The 21,190-nt window shown below is 47.3% G+C and overlaps 1 protein-coding gene across 1 annotated transcript in view; it reads right to left on the reverse strand.

Annotated features, from left to right (window-relative positions):
• Window positions 1-20,940, reverse strand: part of cntn2 (contactin 2) — a gene marked incomplete at both ends in the record, with an annotated part of 31,201 nt that extends 10,261 nt beyond the window's left edge. The window contains 13 exons of the mRNA XM_080548316.1: window positions 94-214; window positions 911-1,086; window positions 2,039-2,166; window positions 4,412-4,562; window positions 5,030-5,159; window positions 5,672-5,808; window positions 10,601-10,782; window positions 11,172-11,274; window positions 11,552-11,761; window positions 12,316-12,411; window positions 12,796-12,971; window positions 13,338-13,479; window positions 20,877-20,940. Coding sequence (XP_080404442.1) covers window positions 94-214; window positions 911-1,086; window positions 2,039-2,166; window positions 4,412-4,562; window positions 5,030-5,159; window positions 5,672-5,808; window positions 10,601-10,782; window positions 11,172-11,274; window positions 11,552-11,761; window positions 12,316-12,411; window positions 12,796-12,971; window positions 13,338-13,479; window positions 20,877-20,940 — 1,816 coding nt within the window. The remainder of the gene's footprint in view (window positions 1-93; window positions 215-910; window positions 1,087-2,038; window positions 2,167-4,411; window positions 4,563-5,029; window positions 5,160-5,671; window positions 5,809-10,600; window positions 10,783-11,171; window positions 11,275-11,551; window positions 11,762-12,315; window positions 12,412-12,795; window positions 12,972-13,337; window positions 13,480-20,876) is intronic.
• Between the last annotated feature and the right edge of the window lie 250 nt (window positions 20,941-21,190).

The raw sequence follows: 21,190 nt of genomic DNA on the forward strand, positions 1-21,190 counted from the left end.
TTGCAGCTCAAAGTGCTCCGATATAACAATAACAATAACAATAACAATAATACATCTATCCAACACATTAGTGAAGTCTGATACAAGCCTGACCTCTGACGACCAGCTTGGCGGAGGCTGAGGAGCTGTCCACCACGGTCTGGGCCGTGCAGCTGTAGGTCCCCGCCTGGCCCAGCTGGCCACGCACTATCAACAGGTCACCAATGGTCTCCTTCTGAAGGAGGGAGGGAGGAGGGGGGGCAGAGGGAGGGAGAGAGAGAGAGAGAGAGAGAGAGAGAGAGAGAGAGAGAGAGAGAGAGAGAGAGAGAGAGAGAGAGAGAGAGGGAGAGAGAAGGGTTAGAATTACAGACATTCAGACATTCAGTATTCATATCATATGACGGCACATACAGAGAGAGAGAGAGAGAGAGAGAGAGAGAGAGAGAGAGAGAGAGAGAGAGAGAGAGAGAGAGAGAGAGAGAGAGAAAAGGGTTAGAATTACAAGCCAGACATTCAGTATTCATATCATATGACGGCACATACAATACAGTGACTTTAATTACACTAAAAGTCAATTACATCCAAGACCAACTTTGAACATTTATTTGATTAACTCCGTTGGCATTAACTTGTTGGCGTCGGGATTAGAGGAGCTAATCCTCCTTAAATCCGGCGCCACGGAAAATGACAATACAACCAAATCAAGCCATAAGCAGTTGGATGATGTGAGACTCATTGAACATTAAATGGATGATCTCTTCTGTAGTTTAACCCCCCCCCCCTTCCTTCTTGCTGTGGTACAACCAACTGTTTGGCTCATAAATCACCCTCTCCACCCTCTCCACAGCCCTACATCATACCCTTTTAGACCCAATCTAAATCCCGCCCTCTGTCCGTGCAGAGGTACGGTCCGCTGTAGTGAATAACTCACCCCCTCCAGGCGATGGTACGGTCCGGCGGGGTCCTCCAGGTCCAGCAGGGCTCCGTTGAGGGCCCAGGTGAAGGTCAGGTCCATGGTGGGGTCGTGGGACGCGTGGCACTGGAGGGTGACGTTCTCCCCCTGGTTGATGTCCGCGTTGGACGGGGCGAGGGTGATCTTAGTGGCCTCTGGGGGGGGAGGGAGTGGGGGAGGAGGGGAGGGGAGGGGAGGAATGGGGGAGGAGGGGAGGGGAGGGGAGGAATGGGGGAGGAGGGGAGGGGAGGGGAGGAATGGGGTTAATATATATAGAGAGGATAGATGGGAGAGAATGAAGAGAGGGAGTAGAAGGGAAGAGGGGAGTAGAAGTCAAGGGAGAGGTGAGGAGGGAGAGGACGACAGGGGAGGCTTCCTACTGCTGTCAGGACTGCGGAGTCACTCCCCATCTTCCACCGGAGACTGAAGACCTCCATCTCTTCAGGCTACACCTTAACTGTCCCCTCCTGAAACATCTACTACCCCCCCCTGTTTCCCCTGTGTCATAATAATAATAATAAAAAAGCACGACGACTGCCAATGGCCCCTGGCCTGAGCATAGATTACTTTTTCCTGCTATGACTGGAAGATAGATTATTCACTTACTTAGTCAAATGTATTAGTTGTAAGTCGCTTTGGACAATGGCGTCTGCTTAAATGCCAAAAATGTAAATGTGAATGAAAGGGGACAAGGCATGAAGGAGGGGAGAGAAGGTGAGAGAGATGCATAGAAAGTGGGCTTTTATGTGTCTGTATGTGTGTATGGGGTGTGTGTAAATGGACTGCACTTATATAGCGCCTTTATCCAAAGCACTTTACAACAGCCTCTCATTCACCCGTTCACACACACATTCACACACCAATGGCGGCAAGCTACCATGCAGGGCGCCGGCCCGCTCACTGGGAGCGATTTGGAGTTCAGTGTCTTGCCCGAGGACACTTCGACATGTGGCCGGCTGGGGCTCGAACCGCCGATCTGCCAACCATGTGATCATTAGACGGCAGCTCAACTTCCTGCACCACAGCCGCCCAAGTGCGTGTGTGTGTGTGTGTGTGTGTGCGGGTGTGTGTGTGTGTGTGTGTGTGTGTGTGTGTGTGTGTGTGTACCTCTGACAGACAGGTGTCCCGTGCTGTTGGCCTTGCCCAGGTAGTTCTCAGCGAAGCAGGTGTACTTCCCCTCGTCCGCCCGGCTGATGTTGTAGATCCACAGAACCCCGTCTGACGTCACTGTGACCCTGGGAGACACAAAGACACAGTTCTGGGGATGACTCCGTCCGACTACTTCCTACTGACAAGTAATGACAACGGTTAGAATCACACTGTTGGCAGTCCATGAGAGATCCCAGGCAAGGCAAGTTTATTTGTATAGCACATTTCATACAACAGGGGCAATTCAAAGTGCTTTACATACAGCATTAAAAAAATATATACATCAAGAAGAGAATAGTAAACAGATTTAAAAAAAAGAAGTAAAAAGATAAGAATATATATATATATATAAATAAATAAACATTTAATAAAATAATGAATAAGATAAAAGAAATGAATAAAAAGACATGGATGGAAGTGTTAGTGTTTAATCATAACTGTTACAAAACATTTAACTATTTTTAGGGTTTGGGCCTGTTTGACTTAAGAAATATCTTCAGGGAGTTTGTTCAAGGAGCATGCGGCAGAGTGACTTAAAAGCTGCTGCACCGTGTTTTGTTTTCACTCTTGGAATGATTAGCTGATTAGTCTCAGCTGACCTTAAGCGGGGTACACACATAAGGATTTTCTGCGATTTCAGCGATTTTCGGATGGCTGAAAACAACAGAAAACGCCCGATTATCAGATGGCTCTTAACATTTTCCTATAACAAAATCCTGTGGTGTGAGGTGTGTTAAGAGTCAATTCTCTTCAATTGTGCAATCAACTCTCCCGACAACCTGCTCGGAAAATGGGCGTGGCCGGCAATCGTAAATGTGAAATGTGTTCAATACTTACGACCAGAAACCATAGGGTTGCCAGATTGTTTGGTGGAATTAGCGGTTTTAGACTGTGGTTAGGGTGGAAAATGTCATTCCCATCTGGCAACCCTGCTCGCCAATCAAGAAGCGAGCTGACTTCTTCTTTTCGTTATTCAGCACTTTATTTGCCCTGTCGCACATGGTTGTCTCGTACAGGTCAGTCAGGGTACTACGTTAGATAATAATAATAATAATAATAATAACTTTATTTGTATAGCGCTTTTCCTGCAAAACAAATTTTGTGATTTGTATACAATTAGGAGTACTTTTAATTTAATTCTCTGAGAGACTGGTAGCCAGTGTAGAGATCTCAAGATTGGTGTAATGTGTTTTTGTTAGGACCCTAGCAGCGGCGTTTTGGATGAGCTGCAATTTACGAACAGCCCCTAGATAGGCCTGTTAGTGGCCTATAATAATCAATAATCAAGGTGAAATATGATGTGTTCAGACTGTCTCAGAGACAGACTAATCAGGTGTTTTACCTACTGAGTGGAAGGAAACTCATTCATCTTTCTTAAATCTCCATTTTACCCTCTGTTCTGTTCCCTTTGGATATGGAGTGTCTAGTGTCTAGTAAATCTGGCCACACACAAACACACACACACACGCACACACACACACACACACACACACACACACACACACACACACACACACACACACACACACACACACACACACACACGAACACAGCTCTGTTTTGATTCCGACACAGCAATGAAATATGATGAAATCGATGTGAAATGTATTCCTTTGATTCATAACTGTTGTTTTGTTTGATGTTTTCTCTCCCCTAACATGCTGTTTGAGAGGAGGATGAAGGTTTGGCAGTTTGGTATCTAAAACAAACTCATTGTTAGGGATAAAGGCTGAGTCTGGAGCTTGGGATCTGGTTAGTTTGGTGGCAGAGTTGAAGCGAAAGATCGGGGGAGAACTGGATTAGTCTTAGACATCAGCTCATATAACTTTTTATAGTTTTAGAGACTCTACACTGGCTTCCTGTTAAGTTCAGAATAGATTTCAAGATCCTTCTGCTTGTTTATAAAGCTCTCACTGGCATAGCACCAGAATATCTGAAATACTTTTTGCTAGCATATCAGCCCAAGAGAGCTCTCAGGTCTTCTGATGCTGGCTTTTTCTGTGTACCACATATGTTAAAGTCAAGACTAAAAACCCATCTTTTTAATAATTGCCTTCAAATGACTAAATAATTAATGATGATGATTATATGATGATTATATAATGATTAAAGCACTTTGAGCTGCAACGTTTGCAGGAAAAGTGCTATACAAATAAAAGTTATTATTATTACAGTTTTTCTCAGTTGCTAATACCCTAAACCCCATTCTCTGAACCAAATTGAGAGAGAAAGAGAGAGAAAGAGAGAGAACGAGAGAGAAAGAGAGAGAATGAGAGAGATTGAGTGACCGACAGGGCCACAGACAGTGGGTGATATAAGCTGTGTCTCTACCTGCTGCTGTTGGTGAGCAGTTCAGTGCCGCGGCTCCAGAACAGGGTGGGTTTGGGCGCTGCCCGCGGCCGACACTCCATCATCACCTGACCCCCCCGGGCCGCCGGGACCAGCCTCCTCACTGGGTTCAGCCTGAAGTCTGGGGCCTGGACTGGACACCACACACAGGGGGGAGGCAGGGGGAGGGAGGGGGAGAGAGGGGGAGAGAGAGGTGGAGGAGGGGGAGAGAGGGGGAGGCAAGATAAGGTAGGGGGGGTATGGATAAAAGAGGGAGTGTGTGTGCGTATGTGTGCGTGTGTGCGTGTGTGTGTGTGTGTGTGTGACGGGGGAGAAGGGAGGAGGAAGAGAGTGAGAAAGAGTGACAGCAAGGATCACCAGGAACAGAACTAGGAAGCTACAGTACTGTAGTGTGTGTGTGTGTGTGTGTGTGTGTGTGTGTGTGTGTGTGTGTGTGTGATTTCATGGACAGACCGTTCTGTAATATCGACGGGATAACTATCAATAATAAAAGAGAACGCTAAGACTTGACAGTGACTGTATGAGAGGAACATGGTCTGTTTCATAATTCATGTGTCTCCTCTACCTTCCAATGTAACCTTTGACCCCCTGGAGTCTCACCTTGGACCCTGAGCTCAGAGTTGGAGTAGACCGTGCCGTGTTTGTTCTCCGCCACACATTGATACATCCCAGAATCCTCCAGGGCGAGGTTGTTGATCTTCAGACGCCCCGCGTTCACCACCGTTCTGTCCTGAGGGGTTCAGAGAGACAGAGGGATGATCACCTAAGGCATGATGGGTAGTGGAGTGTGTGTGTGTGTGTGTGTGCATGCACATGTATGGGTGTGTGTGTGTGTGTGTGTGTGTGTGTGCATGTATGGGTGTGTGTGTGTGTGTGTGTGCTTGTGCATGCATGTATGTGTGTGTGTGTGCATGTATGGGAGTGTGTGTCTGTGTGTGGCTGTGTTTGTGCATGTAAGGGTGTGTGTGTGTGTGTGCATGTATGGGTGTGTATGTGTGTGTGCGCATGTGTGTGCATGTATGGGTGTGTGTGTGTGCATGTATGGGGGTGTGTGTGTGTGTGTGAGTGTGTGTGTGCGTGTGTATGGGTGTGTGTGTTACCTGTGTGCATGTATGGGTGTGTATGAGTGTATGTGTGTGTGTGTGTGTGTGTGTGTGTGGGGGGGGGGGGGGGGGGGGTGTACATTTGTGTGCATGTATGGGTGTATCTGTGTATCTGTGTGTGTGTGTGTGTGTGTGTTACCTGTGTGCTGAGGGACTGTCCGTTGCGTAGCCAGCGAATGGAAGGTCGAGGTTTTCCTGCGGCCATGCAGCTCCAGTGCAGCTCTGAGCTGATCTCCACCTCTGAGTCCGTCATGACCTGCAGCCACTCTGGCTGAGCTGCGGGGAGAAGGACACGTACAGGGAACACGGTTAGCTCAGTTACAGATCAATCCAATATGTGTGTGTGAGATGATGACTGGTTGGCTCGGGCTGGGGCGCCGGCGCAAGGACCTTGCGCACGGCAGCCCTAGCCCTCGTTTATTCAACCAGTGAATACTGCGCCCCAGTATGGTGTCGCAGTGCCCACACCCGCCTCATCGACTCGCCTATAAACGAAGCCTTGCGCATTGTGACAGGATGCCTGCGTCCTACCCCCGTGGACAACCTTCCCATCCTAGCAGGCATCCAGCCCGCAGGCCTCCGCCGCATGGGAGCCACAGCACGTCTCGCCTGCCGGGCCGTGGAGCTTAATAACCATCTGCTCCATGATAGGCTCACTATAACAGAGGAGCCCTCCCGGCGTCTCAAGTCGAGACACCCATTTGTGCCTGCCGCACAGGATCTCAGGCAGCAATGCAGAGATCTCAACATCAGTGCGGCAGGATGGGCGGATTATATGTGGCGCGCGGAGTGGGAGGCTAACACCTCCAAACTCCGCGACCACATCCCAGTCGCCGGCGCTGAGCCCCTCGGGATGGACCTGCCAAGGCTATCCTGGGTGAGGCTCAATCGTCTTCGGACCGGCGTCGGGCGTTTCCGCTCATCAATGCACAGATGGGGCTTGGCCCCAAATGCGTCGTGCGAGTGTGGCGCAGAGGACCAAACCGCAGACCATGTTATCCTGGATTGCCCGGTGTACCACCCACCCAACGGGATGCATGGTCTGTCGGTATTAGATGACGAGACGATGACGTGGCTTCTGGAGGGGTGTCCAGAAATATAGCCCGGGTGAGCCCCTCAACCAGGTCTCGGGGTGGTAAAAGGGTAGCCCCTCGGCCCCGAGCCTGGTGGAGTGGAGAGGAAAAACAACTACCCATACGCCGAAGAAGATGATGACCCTACCCTGCAGTGGGCTGAATCACTTGTGTTTGTTTCTCTGTGTGTGCATGTGTGTGTGTTTGCTTCTAGAATGTTTGGTTGATAGGCGCCAATGTTGACATCAACTCTAAAACTAGACACACGATTAATTTCCAAATATTATAATATAATTATATTATTTCATTTTGGAAATATTATACAATATTTCCAAAATGAGCTTCAATTTCCAGTGAATTGACCCCTCTGACCCAAGACTGCCACAAGGCGACAACAGACCACCTAGACAACCTAGCCATCAAATTCCATCGACGATGGTGAGTTTCAAACTTTACAGCATTTGTTTTTAGAGTAAAGCAATTGCCAAGGCATAGCCTGTATTCAAAATGAGTTATGAGCACTTATAGAACTGCCTGTTAAGTTCTACAACCATGTTCTCTGTGTCTTTCAGGTCAGCCACAGCCCTCCATTCCACGCTTCTTGTCAGGCCCTCTGCTCTGACTGCCATCCCAGTGAACCTTCATGGGCAGACCCTGAGATATGTGGGCACTTTCTACCAGCAGCCCCCTAGACCACTGACGCAGCCCCCCTAGACCTCTGGTGTTAGAGGAGGAAGAAGAGGTCTCACCTCCACCACTGGTGTTAATAATAATTATAATAATAATTATAATAATTATAATAATTATAATATAGCTGAGAGTTATATAGCGCCTTTCAAGAGACCCAAGGACACTTTACATATTGACAGAAAGACAGTCAGACAGACAAACACAGAACACAGAAACTAACGCCTACTAACTAACTAGGGGCCATTGGCCTTGGTGAACAGGTGGGTTTGGAGGGCTGATTTGAAGGTGGAGGAGGAAGAAAAGGAGGTCTCATCTCCACCAAGCCCGCTGGCTCTGGCGTGGGATAATTCAAGGGACTCAGACCTGTGGTCTGAATATAGCTTCTCCTCGACTACACCTCCTCTGCATCGGTTGCTAAAGCTTCCTACTACTATTCCATTCGTCACCTACTTTGAAAAGAAGGTTGAGGACATGAGCAGCTCTTTCTCTCTACCTCCCGCCAACACTGCTACCACTCCTCCCAAACCCACTGCGCTACACTTACACGTAAATGCGGAAGCCATGACAAAAATGTAATTAACTTTTTCTGTAATTACTTATGAATAAAGATTTGAAAAATGATGATAACCATCTTATTATCTTAGTTTACTGTCATTTCAATGCATTATAGACATTTTCTTTACAACAAGCATAACAAAAAAACCGCTATTATGCCGCTATGAGTACACCGACCAACGCGACGCAAACCGACCAACGCAGAACTATAAAGTGGGAGAGCCCTTGCGTAGGCTATGGCGTAGCCGCGCGTAAATTCGACGCAGAAGTATAAATTGGGCTTTAGTCTCTGGCTCATCAGCTCTTTCCCCTCTCTCCCCTGATGACATTCTAAAACTGACATTCCCCTCCTCTGACCCACAGGTGGCAACACGTGTCTCTCTGTGTGTGTTGCTTGGATGTCAGCTCACCATGTCAAGCTTAACCTTAACAAGACTGAGCTACTTCTACTCCCTGGTAAACCCTGCCCTCGGTGGACCCCCCCAGGCTCAGTTCACTGCTCCGGTGACTACCTCTCTCTTATCTACCAAACTCTCATCACAGTTTAAAAAAACACTTTCAATGAATTGTTAATTACCCCGGGTGCTCACTGCTGTAGTGAGTGCCTCTGTCTTTACTGAACTCTCATCACAGTTAAAACAGTTGAAAGAAATCATGAAATTGGGCACCGTTTTAGAGAAATGTTAGCCAGAAACAAGTCCGATTATCTCACATATCCTGGGATCTTTTCTATAGCCTGCCGTGCCTCGCATTCAGGATTGGATGCAGCCTGACACGCTCAGTCTCCAACAGTTGGACTACATGGAGCGGTGCCAGCTTAACTTGTCCAACCAGTTCATCTCTGTAGAACAGTACCACCTCTCACAGCTACAGTCCAACAGCTCTCTGTCTGTGGAGGAGAGGGCAAGGCGAAGCTGCTTCCACTCAGAGCGGGAGGACTATGCTAAGTGGGCCCCGCTCCAGGAGAGCGTGAGGTCTAAGAGCAGAGAATGAAAAAGCTGAAGAGAAAAGGACCGGAGAGAGAGACAACACGAAGAGGTGGTGGAGCCTCCACAAGAGAGACAGCGTTTTAGCTCTGACGCAGTGGGAGGCAACACAGTGGGAGCTAGAGTGGGACAGTGGGAGATGAACTGGAGACCATTCCCGGGACCTCCAGTTCTTCCTGATTGAATGGACTGTGTCCACGTGTTTACTCGATACTTAATTACTTTGTTTAAGTAGAAGTAGTACTACCAAGGTAATAACAGGATAAGATAAAAGTATTCATATAAGTTAAGCGTATTAATAAAGAACAGTTAAATCAGGGTTCGACAGTGCGACTGTTTTGGTCGCATTTGCGAGTGAATATATTTCTGTGCGACTTGGAAATACATTCAATCGCACCAGTGCGACAAAAAAAAAAAAAAAAAAAAGTTTTTTTATTTTTTATTTTTATTTTTTTAAAAACTGAACTACTGTCATGCGCAGTCAATCTTATGTTCGTTAATAAGATCACAGCGCATCTAAACCAATGCAATCCTTTGAAAACAGAAGAAGAAGAAAAAAAACAGACACGTGACCCGCAAGCACAACAAGCGCGCATTTACATTTGAAAATCCTGTCAGAAAAAGACCGCTGTTAAAATGAATCCGATTACGGCATACTTTAGCAAGGCTAATGTTAGCACCGTTCCAGACAGAGAGGAGGTAGAGGGGGGTAGTGGAGTCAACATTACAGCTGGAGACGAGAGTGACGAAGAAAACAGAGACGGGGAAAGCGAGGAGGAGAGCGCCCGGTCAGAAAGTGTGTCAGGGGAGGGGGAAGGTCATTATCCACGCGGTGATAATGGCGGTGCCACTGCCAACGCGAAGTCTGGTCTGACAAAAGTGACAAAGGTCTACAGGTACAGTGCCGAGTGGCAAACATCTTTCCCGTGGCTGTTGCTGAAGGAAGGGAAGATGTATTGCAAGTGGTGTGTCGCCCACATGAAGTTAGCTGGAAAGACCGCGTTTGTGTCAGGAGACGCACAGCTGAAACGCGACACAGTGAAAAAACATGGTCTGTCTCGCAAACATGTGAAATGCAGGGAAGCTTTCATGTCAGCTCAGAACAAGCCCCTTGAGAAAGCTGTTGGACGCCAGAAGGCTAGCTCCAGTGAGGAAATTAAAAGACAGCTCAAGTTAAAGTTTAACATCGCTTACTACGTGGCAAAAGAAGAGATCCCATTTATTAAATTCCACAAATTATTCGCCCTTCACAAGAAAAATGGCGTTGAATTAAATCCAACCTATAGTAATGACAAACGATGCGCTGACATGATCGGGCAGATAGCGGATGCCATGAGAGAAGACCTTGCTGTGAAGATCAATTCCGCACACTATCTCGCCTGGGCTTAATTATTTATTTATTCATGAATCATTTATTAATAAATGAATATTCTTACTTCCCCTTTACATTGTGTGAGTCTCCATTTTTATTACGGCCAAGAGCCGGTTATGATAATTCTGATATGTTATGATTATGATAATTTGTTGTCGTCATACGAAAATTGCGCAATTTTCATTGTGCTACTGAAATTGTTGGTGTGCTACTAAATTTTTTGACATGGTAGCACAGTGCTACCTGGGGAAAAGGTAAGCGTCAAACCCTGAGTTAAATAAGGATCAGTCTTTTTTTTGTAGATTTCTCTATGGGTAACTAATGTCTATCCTTTTAATTTGGTGTGTGTGTGTGAGTGTGTGTGCGTGAGTGTGTGTGTGTATCTTCCCTACCTTGCACATTGATGCGTCCCTGGTGTGTGTCGCGGCCCTCAGAGTTGTAGGCCTCACACTCATACACTCCCTCGTCATCGAAGCCCAGGTCAGGCAGGATGAGGATGGGACCCTCTGCACTCGCTCCGGCCTTAGACGGCAACAAGCCGTCCACCTTCCTCCAGCGCAGCCTTGGGACAGGACTGGGAGAGGGGGAGATGGGGGAGGGAGGGAAGGGGAGGAGAGAATGAGAGCAACAAAGGGAGGCAAAAAAAATTGCAGGTGGGGTGGGGTGGGGGAAAGGGAAGGGAAGGGGAAGGTGGGGAGAGGGAAGGGGGAAAAGGGGGGGGACAGGGAGAGGAGGGAGAGAGATGTACAGGAAGTTAAACACAAAGAGAGAGAGAGAGATTGTTACTAAGGCAGACTGAGGTGCGAAGAGACACAGAAATTTGACAATTTCAACAATAGGAAGAGCTTTGTTTGTTTGCTAGTTTTGTGTATTATGTGTGTCAGTAGAGGCAGGTGAGGGCAGAAATCGGAGGATGGACTCATTGTTAAGCCCAAAATGGAAATGAGGAATGAATCAACTCACTTTCCATAGGCGAAGCACTCCAGCTGGGTGGTGTGCCCTGCTAGTGCGTAGGTCTCTGACAGGAAGCGAACTTTGATGCTCGGAGCAGACTTCCTAGGGTTCGCTGTGGTGAAAGAAAATTAATATTATTCTGGCCCTTGGAAAATGTAATTGGTGACCCCTGCTGTAGTCTATTGTCCACTGTTTGTTGCATTCTTCAAATATTCTCAACTTTGCCAATCATTAAAAAAGTATCATGTAAGTCACAAATAGCTTCTCTTCCTCTCTCACACACAAACATATTTGCGGACAGAAACATATTTGCGCGTGCACACACACACACACGCACACACGCACACACACACACACACACACACACACACACACACACACACACACACCGTCAGGCTGCACGGTGAGCTGGTTGGCCTTGCTGAAGATGCTCTTGGTGCTGATGTCGTTGTTGCTGGTGGTGAAGCAGAAGTAGTTCCCCGTGTCGTTAGTCTCTGCCTTCGCCACGTACAGGTTCCCTGTTACCTGGGAGACGAACATCCTGCCGTCCGCACGCACGAAGCTGGGGAACTCGTTGACGAACCAGCGGTAGGACAGCGCTAAGCAACGGGACAGGACAAAGAGATGAGGGGACAACTGCACTGAGCTGCTATGTGATGTTTCACCCTACATTCAATATGTGACACAGTCTGAGCATTTGGTCCGCATGTCGGAAAACCAATCAAAATGTTCAGACTTTTCTTTTGAAACACGGAACTACGTTTCAACGTTGTTGAGATTCACAACAGTGAACTCGCTAGTCGAGCCAAAATACTACAACGCAATGGATTGGGTGAGTAATCCCCACTGCTACCTAGTTAGCTACAACACTACTTTACATTGTTAGCAGGCTCACAAAACAAGCTGTGTCAGTTGACTAGCGATGTGTCGTTGATTTTCAACAACGCTGAAATGTATTCACATTTTTCGAAAGAAAAGTCAGATCATTACATCGGATCCCGATATGAGGACCAAAGCATTAGACGTCATATCTGTTGGCAGAAAAGGATTTGCATGTACACTCCTGATAAGCAACAATTTCGTGCTTATTCCAAATGTTAAAATCCAACTTAGCCTCTTGCATGTCAACCAGGGGTGGGGTAGGGGGGTATACCTGGGTAGTGGGCCGGGGGCTGGCAGGCCAGGAAGGTACCTGCCCCCTCGTACGCTGTCTGGGGACTCCTGCTCTCTGGGGGGAAGTCATGGAGGTCTGGAGACAGAGAAGAGAGGGAAGGGAGGATGGAAAAGGAAAAAAAAGGAGAGAAGGGAAGGTCAATTGACCATCTTCCCCTAGCTCACCCCTTGCGCATGGACTACAGCAACCCTAAGCTTAAGCCACCTTACTACTGTGAACTCTATTATCACTAGCGGCACCGCTAGTGCAACCTGTCTTGTCTTACCTGCACTAATGCCACCTTATCTTGTACTATGCCTATTCTTTTTTGTCCCTTATGTCCTGCACTACTGACACTTTTATCTTGAATTATGTTATGATTTATTATGCCCTATGTCTTGTGCCGCAATGCAATGTCAGGATCCAGAGAGAGATCCAGTCACAGTAAAGGTTGGTGGAGGCCCAGCGATGCCCACTCACAGCCGAATCTGAGGTTGGCAGCCCGGCTGACGATGGTGCCACAGCGGTTGATGGCCAGGCACTGGTAGGACCCCCCGTCGTGGCCGTACCGGGGGCCGCTGATCACCAGGTTACCAGCTACCAGCGTGTAGCGGGGGTCAGACCCTACTGGCACCTCTGTACCGTTCACACGCCACCTAGAGGACAGGAGGAGGGATACAGAATCAGAGAAACTGGTGTGTGTGTGTGTGTGTGTGCATGCGTGCACGTGCATGTGTGTGTGTGTCTGTGTATGTGTATGTGTGTGTGGGCTTGCGTGCGTGCATGTGTGAGTGTGTGGGTGTGTGTGTGTGTGTGTGTCACCTGTATGAAGCAGCAGGGCTGGCCCCGGTGTGTGTATGTGTGTGTGTGTGTGTGTGTGTGTGTGTGTGTGTCACCTGTATGGAGCAGCAGGACTGGCCCTGGTGTGTGTGTGTGTGTGTGTGTGTGTCACCTGTATGAAGCAGCAGGGCTGGCCCTGGTGTGTGTGTGTGTGTGTGTGTGTGTGTGTGTGTGTGTGTCACCTGTATGAAGCAGCAGGACTGGCCCTGGCCTGACAGTTCAGAGTGACCTTCCCCTCCGTCAGGCCCTCAGGGTAGATCAGGCCGCTGGGCTGCTCCTCAAACACAGGCCCGCTGTCGTGGCCCGATACGCACACGTCCCCGCCTGTCAACACAAACAGACAATCAGAACCACCAAAAACATCCAAAGCCCCGGCACTTGCCACATCCAACCAATCAAGATCCACCTAGGAAAGGGAATTAGCCAATCGGCACCAACACCAGTGCCAACACCAACACCAACACCAGTGCAGATATAATGAACAGACAGCAAGCAGGGAGCAGTTAGCATTGGGTATTGTGTTGAGTTAGCACTGATTCAGGGTTGACTCTCAACTTGGGAATTTGAGAAAAACTGTTGAGTGAAAAACTGTTGAGTGGTCGAAGTCAAGTGAAGTCAAGTTTAACGGTCATATTTTCTTTTTACACCTTTTTAGTCAACCTTTATTTAATCCAGCAAAACACACTGAGACCAAGGTCTCTCTCACGGGTGCGGCAGCCGGAACACCATTTCAATCCACCCAATCAAATCCACCATTTAAACGACACAATAAAATACCCCTCATTGAAACATTTTGACAAACACAGACTCTACAATTTCAAGTCTTCAAGTCTTCTAACCCTAACCCTTCAATACTTCAAGTCTTTTGCACTCCAAAAAACTGTGAAAAACAGTCTGGTTCTTGACAAAAGGGACAATTATTAGACGCTGTTGGATTCAACTTAGAGACAAAACTATTGACCCGCCACTGCTCCCTTCAGTATTCTCCACTACAGGTCACCTGACCTCTTGTAGGCGCTTTATAAAACACCCTCCACACTGGTCTACAGTCATCCTGCACCTTCAGTCTCTCTCTCTCTCCACACAGTGTCTATTCTCCCACTCAATGTTTTCTTGTTCAAACACAGTATTTATACATTGCTTTTAGCGCTCATATTTAGCTCTGATCACCATCCGTCAAGCCCGTTACTATTTCCTCCACCAAATAACATGTTGGCAGAAAGACATTGGAGAAGAGGAGTGCCACCCCCCCCCCCACTGTTCCTACTTAAATGGCTTAACACAACCTCTCCATCCCATTCCCTCCTCTGATCAGTCTCATTTAAAGTGTCACGGTGCATTTCCTGAACTAACATTGACATTTATGTTCTTCAGCTTAACAAGTTCAAATAAATTCATTCTCTTCCTCACATCTCTGGCTCCGTTTATATTAAGAGTGGAAACCCTGAAATCACTCATGATTGCTGATGTGAGAAATGTAAACCAAGACAGAACACTCAGGAACCAGCCTGTCCTACTATACTTTTGGCTCAACATTATTACGCTTTTTTTCCCGACGTCTTGAACTATTTTCTTTTCAATCTGAAACTCTCTAGTTTAGTAACTCCTCCATTTCTCAACTGTGAGTTGACAGAGTAGCAAAAAAGCCTCCTTATCTGAGAAATGTGTTTTGATTTTTTCAGGAAATCTTCAACCCTTTTTACATCATACTTTCTATTCTGCTGCTGTTGCTCAACATTCTTTTGTGAGTCAGACAAAATGTGACTGCCTTCAAGTTCACTTTCCTCTTCCTCCTCCTCCTCCGTGCTAGAATCAGACAGTGGAGGCACAGATTCAGTCTGGGACTCATCTGGCTTGCTTACTGCTGCTTTCTTAGCCTGAGTGCCATTATTACCAGTATTATTTTCTTTCACTTTCCTTTTCACATGGACGGGTACTTTTAAATTATTCCCATCCATCATCATCAGTCTACATTTTCTGCTACTCCATTTTTTCCCACTCTCGTTACTTTGAGTTGTCTCTTTCTGATTAAAATGTTCTGCACTCAGGTTTTGTCTTTTCAGTTACAGTGTCTTCCTCTCTGCTTACAGTTGACACCAGTCTGATCTCCTACTTTTTTTCACCACTCTCCTTATTATAATTTTTCTTCTTCTGATTAGCAGTTCATGTACTCGGATTTGGACTTTCACTGTCGTGCTGCGATGCTCCTGTCACCTCGCCATCCTCCTGTCTGACAGCCTGCCTCTGTGCGTCCTCTCCTCTCCCGTCCCCTCCCCTTTTTTCTCTGTTAGTACGGGGAGCTTTGTCAGGGCAGTCTCGGATTAAATGAATGAATGAATGAATGAATGAATGAATGAATGAATGAATGAATGGTCTTTATTGTCATTGCTATAGTACAGGTACCAAACAACGACATTTGGGAGGGGTGGCTCCCCTGGTGCTAGGAAAGAAAAAAAAACTAAAAAAACAAGAAGGGAAAGGAGCTGGTTTACATAAATAAAGGCTATGTACACTATCCACTATACTATACTGTACAGATAAAACGACTAGGGTTGTCATATTGCACATAGTGTTATTGCACATTCATTTAAAGTGTCGCAGTTTGCAGGCTTGAAATGTACACATTTGTGCCTCAGCACATTTGTGCCTCCCTCCTGACCAGTGTTTCCTCTACATGCATTTCATCGTGGCGGGCCGCCACGATGGAATTTCCTCCGCCACCATTCAGATTTCTCAAAAAAAAAAAAAAAAAAATCTCAAAGAAAAAAAAAAAACAAAACAAAACATTTTAGCTGATTAAAATATATCTGATCCTAGATCAGCGCTATAATGGATGTTGACTAAAAGTGCACCTAAATCCACGCCCATCTCTCTCTAACCGCTGATCCAAAATCAGATTAATGACATTCAGTTGACGACGTGACACAAGGGCTCCTGATTGGTCTAAATGTGAACTGTGGTATTATTGTTATTGTGTACAGGCCACCGTAGTGACATCCGGGGGGTATTCCATCAACATCGCTAAAGGGAAAATCCAGGTTTAGTCTGATAAATCTCGCGAGAGTTCTTACAAATATCCAGGCATGCTTGAGTGTGTTGTTGACAATCGTTCATGTCCTTCATTAAACGTTTAGCTTTGTCATTTGATACACCGCCTACGACTACCATCTCTCTGCACTACAGTAAACAGTTAATCAGTAACGTTAGCCGCTTTTGTGCTCATGTAGGCCTACTTCGTATTATATTATAGCTGATGATCTTTGTGTGTGTATGTGACTGTCAGTCACAAGTTTATATTCTGTATATTCATTATTTATTTTTTTGGGCCATCCTCTAGTTTTGGCTGTGATTAGAAAAAAAAAAAAAAAAAAAAAAAAAACCTTGTTTTGAGCGCGCGTGCGCGTTTCATGCGCGTGCACGCGAAAAAATCGCGCGCGCTACGCGCGCGGTCACGGCCACCCGCCACCATTGTAAAAATTCCTGGAGGAAACACTGCTCCTGACCATAGCCAAAACACTTTGAAACCCCCAGAGCTCACAAACACTACATAATCAAAACTATCAACTCTCAGTTTGAACACCTCGTCATGAACACCTCGTCAACACCACGTCAACTGTGAAAACCTGGCGTCTGTGTGAAACAACGTGTTCACCGAGCGTCAGATTGAATAATGCTGTGACCAACAACTTCTCCCACCGCCAAACTACAGTCCTCCACCGAAACATGAGACCCAGCTGAAACTTTAAAGCCATGTAAACTCTTATTTAACTTATTAGATTAGTAAACTCCATGTCGGTGCCCCTGCACGCGACCAGCAAACGCTGGCCGACTGCAAACCCAAACCCTCACCCCTGTACACACCACAGTAACAAAACTAACAACCTTATCACCACACTATTTACACCATTAACAACAACAACAACAACAACAACAACAAAAGACCAAAGATAGAGAGAGAGAGAGAGAGAGAGAGAGAGAGAGAGAGAGAGAGAGAGAGAGAGAGAGAGAGAGAGAGAGAGAGAGAGAGAGAGAGAGAGAGAGAGACCATGGAGGTAGTGAGTTGGATCTCCAGGGTGAGAGCCTGGAGGGGATACAGGCTGTCTGGGATAACAGTGTTACCTGTTACAGTGACGAGGAGAGGGGGATGAGGGGGATGAGGGGGAGGAGAGGGGGATGAGGGGGAGGAGAGGGGGAGGAGAGGGGGATGAGGGGGAGGATAGGGGGATGAGGGGGATGAGAGGGGAGCATGAGAGTGTAGAGACACAGCAGGGGTAGAAGAAAGTGAGTGGAGGGGAGGAGGAGGGTGGGAGAGTGGGAGATGATGGGGCAGAGGGAAGGGGAGCGGAGTGGTGGAGGGGAGGAGGAGAGTGGGAGATGATGGGGCAGAGGGAAGGGGAGCGGAGTGGTGGAGGGGAAGAGTGGTTTGAAGTAGAGAGGGGAGGGGAGGGGGGGGGTGGTGGAGCATAAGGAGGAGGAGAGAAGTGGAGGTCTGTGCAGACAGCTATTCTCCAGGCCCGGAGGAGAATCCACTCGTTACACACTGCTAATCAGGTTAGAGACGCCTCCTACACCAAATGGGTTCACAGTACTTCTGCGTGTGTGTGTGTGTGTGTGCATGTGCGTGTGTGTGTGTGTGTGTGCTTGTGGTGTGTGTGTGTGTGTGTGCGCGTTCATGTGTGTGTGTGTGTGCTTGTGGTGTGTGTGTGTGTGTGCGCGTTCATGTTCATGTTCATGTTTGTGTGTGTGTGTGTGTGCGTGTTCATGTGTTTGTGTGTGTGCTTGTGGTGTGTGTGTGTGTGCGCGCGTTCATGTTCATGTTCATGTTTGTGTGTGTGTGTGTGTGCGTGTTCATGTTTGTGTGTGTGTGTGTGTGTGCGTGTTCATGTATGTGTGTGTGTGTGTGTGTGTGTGCCGTGTTCATGTATGTGTGTGTGTGTGTGTGTGTGTGTGTGTATTATAACTGGGGCAGTGACTAACAGTCTGGCTCTCCTCTGATCTCTCAGTTATCTCTCAATCATACCGAGACTAACTCCCTAATCTGAGCTCCTGATACACAGACAAGTGTGTGTGTGTGTGTGTGTGTGTGTGTGTATGTGTGTGTGTGTGGGTGGATGGGTATGTGAGAGACAGAGAGAGGGAGTGTGTGTGTGTGAAAACATTTAGTGTGTGTGTGTGTGTGTGTGTGTGTGTGTGTGTGTGTGTGTGTGTGTTTGAAGCACAGCCATCGTAGGAGGAGGAATGTGTTTGTGTGAGACAGACGTGATGGAGAAATGTTCCAGTTTGTTTGGCATCACAGATGGAAACAGGTCCACCAGAACAGTGTGTCAGAACCAAGGGTCCATCAGAACAGTGTGTCAGAACCAAGGGTCCATCAGAACAGTGTGTCCAGAACCAAGGGTCCATCAGAACAGTGTGTCAGAACCAAGGGTCCATCAGAACAGTGTGTCCAGAACCAAGGGTCCATCAGAACAGTGTGTCCAGAACCAAGGGTCCATCAGAACAGTGTGTCCAGAACCAAGGGTCCATCAGAACAGTGTGTCAGAACCAAGGGTCCATCAGAACAGTGTGTCCAGAACCAAGGGTCCATCAGAACAGTGTGTCCAGAACCAAGGGTCCATCAGAACAGTGTGTCAGAACCAAGGATCCATCAGAACAGTGTGTCAGAACCAAGGGTCCATCAGAACAGTGTGTCAGAACCAAGGGTCCATCAGAACAGTGTGTCAGAACCAAGGGTCCATCAGAACAGTGTGTCAGAACCAAGGGTCCATCAGAACAGTGTGTCAGAACCAAGGGTCCATCAGAACAGTGTGTCAGAACCAAGGATCCATCAGAACAGTGTGTCAGAACCAAGGGTCCATCAGAACAGTGTGTCCAGAACCAAGGATCCATCAGAACAGTGTGTCCAGAACCAAGGGTCCATCAGAACAGTGTGTCCAGAACCAAGGGTCCATCAGAGTAGTGTGTCCAGAGGTCCAGAACCAAGGGTCCATCAGAGTAGTGTGTCCAGAGGTCCAGAACCAAGGGTTCATCAGGAAATCATATCTGAAACCATATCTTTCCAGTGTGGGCAACTGTACACCACTATAAACATACGCACACACGCACGCACGCACACACGCACACACGCACGCACCCATGCACGCACGCACGCACGCACGCACCCACGCACCCACGCACACACGCACGCACGCACGCAGTTGAGTTCTCAGTAGCAGTGGGAGCCATAGTTCAACTTTAATAACCTCTATATTCCCCAGATAAATTAGGATGATGTTCACGCGTCAGTTCACCCTCAGAGCATTGACAGTTAATAAATATCATTTCACGGAGTGTATCCAGTCTGCAGGGATTGACTCTGCGTAACTACACGTTTGGCTACACTGGGAAAACTTGTTAATTTCAACAAAGGCGACACCACATCTTCATCTATCATTTATGAGATCGCTGAATTATTTCAACTCCGCCAAATGAAAAAATAAAAAGTCAAACGCATCTCAAGGAAATTGAATCCCTTCCGTCCCCTGCTGGTCTAGAATAACAGAATTAAACTTTAATCTGGCCTCAAGCCTCCCAGATGTGCCGAGTACCTGCCTTCCAGACACACACACACACACACACACACACACACACACACATACATACACAAAACCTACCCAAACATAATCACACTCCATCAGGCATATAACACGCATGTCTAAGTAAGTGTGTCCGGGAGAGAGTCTCCCTCTTTCCCAGACGCACTTACACCATGGGAGTGCGTGGGAGTGCGTCGGAGCCTAAGTAATATGAATATGAATATGTGAATGTGACTTTGATATGTTGACATTGGTGGAATGAATGGAAGGAGGTCTCGTCTCTTCACTATACTGGCTCCCCGCTGGTGGAATGAGCTTCCCACTGCTGTCAGAACTGCAGTGTCACTCCCCATCTTCCGCCGGAGACTGAAGACCCATCTCTTCAGGCTACACCTTAACTGTCCCTCCCGAGACATCTACTACCCCCCAGCACTGTGCCTCCAGAGACACCTGCTTCCCCCCCTATACTGTTTCTCCTGAGATTTCTACTACCCCCTTGAACTGTTTCTCCAGCGTCTACTAATAAAAAATAAATAAAAATAAAAATAACTTTCTTCTTCTAGCACGACGACTGCCAATGGCTGCAGGCTTCAGCTAGATTGCTTTTCCTGCTACGACTGGTGAATTGATGATTCACTTACTTAGTCAAATGTATTGATTGTAAGTCGCTTTGGAATAAGGCGTCTGCTAAATGCCAAACATTTATGTAATGTAAACATTGGTTGTAGGTTGGGGTCAATTTGATCTTCATTCAAGTTGGTTCAGGAATTGACAAGAGCTGGAATTAAGAGAAGAGAGGAGAGGAGAGGAGAGGAGAAGAGAAGAGAAGAGAAGAGAAGAGAAGAGAAGAGAAGAGAAGAGAAGAGAAGAGAAGAGAAGAGAAGAGAAGAGAAGAGAAGAGAAGAGAAGAGAGGGGAGGGAGGGGAGAGGAGAGGAGATGAGGGGAGAGGAGAGGAGAGAGGAGAGGAGAGGAGAGGAGAGGAGGGGAGAGGAGGGGAGAGGAGAGGAGAGGAGAGGAGAGGAGAGAGGGAGAGGAGAGAGGAGAGAGGAGAGAGGAGAGGGAGAAGGAGAGGAGAGGAGAGGGAGAGGGGAGAGAGAGGAGAGGACAGGAGGGAGGAGCACACAACACAACAGAACACAACTCACCAACAGCGTAGCTCAAGCAGGAGCCTGAGGGAGCTGAGCTGAGCAGAAACAACCAATGCCCCATCCTCAGTATCAGAACAGAATCAGAACCAGAACAAAGCAAGGTCAGAACTGGTTCAGAATCGGCCCCCAGGCGAAGGAGTCGAGGCCAATCAGCGACTGTGGAGAACAAAAAGAGAGATACAATTAGTCACGGAGAAGATGAAAGCTCTCTTCTTCTTTCGCGAGGCACGACTCTTAATAATATATTCAACCGTAAAAGATCTGAAATATATTATTATTATTATTATAAATGATGAATTTGGAGCACACAT

The sequence above is a fragment of the Nansenia antarctica genome (genome assembly GCF_963989245.1).
Source record: "Nansenia antarctica genome assembly, chromosome: 18".
Classification (NCBI taxonomy): Eukaryota; Metazoa; Chordata; class Actinopteri; order Argentiniformes; family Microstomatidae; genus Nansenia; species Nansenia antarctica.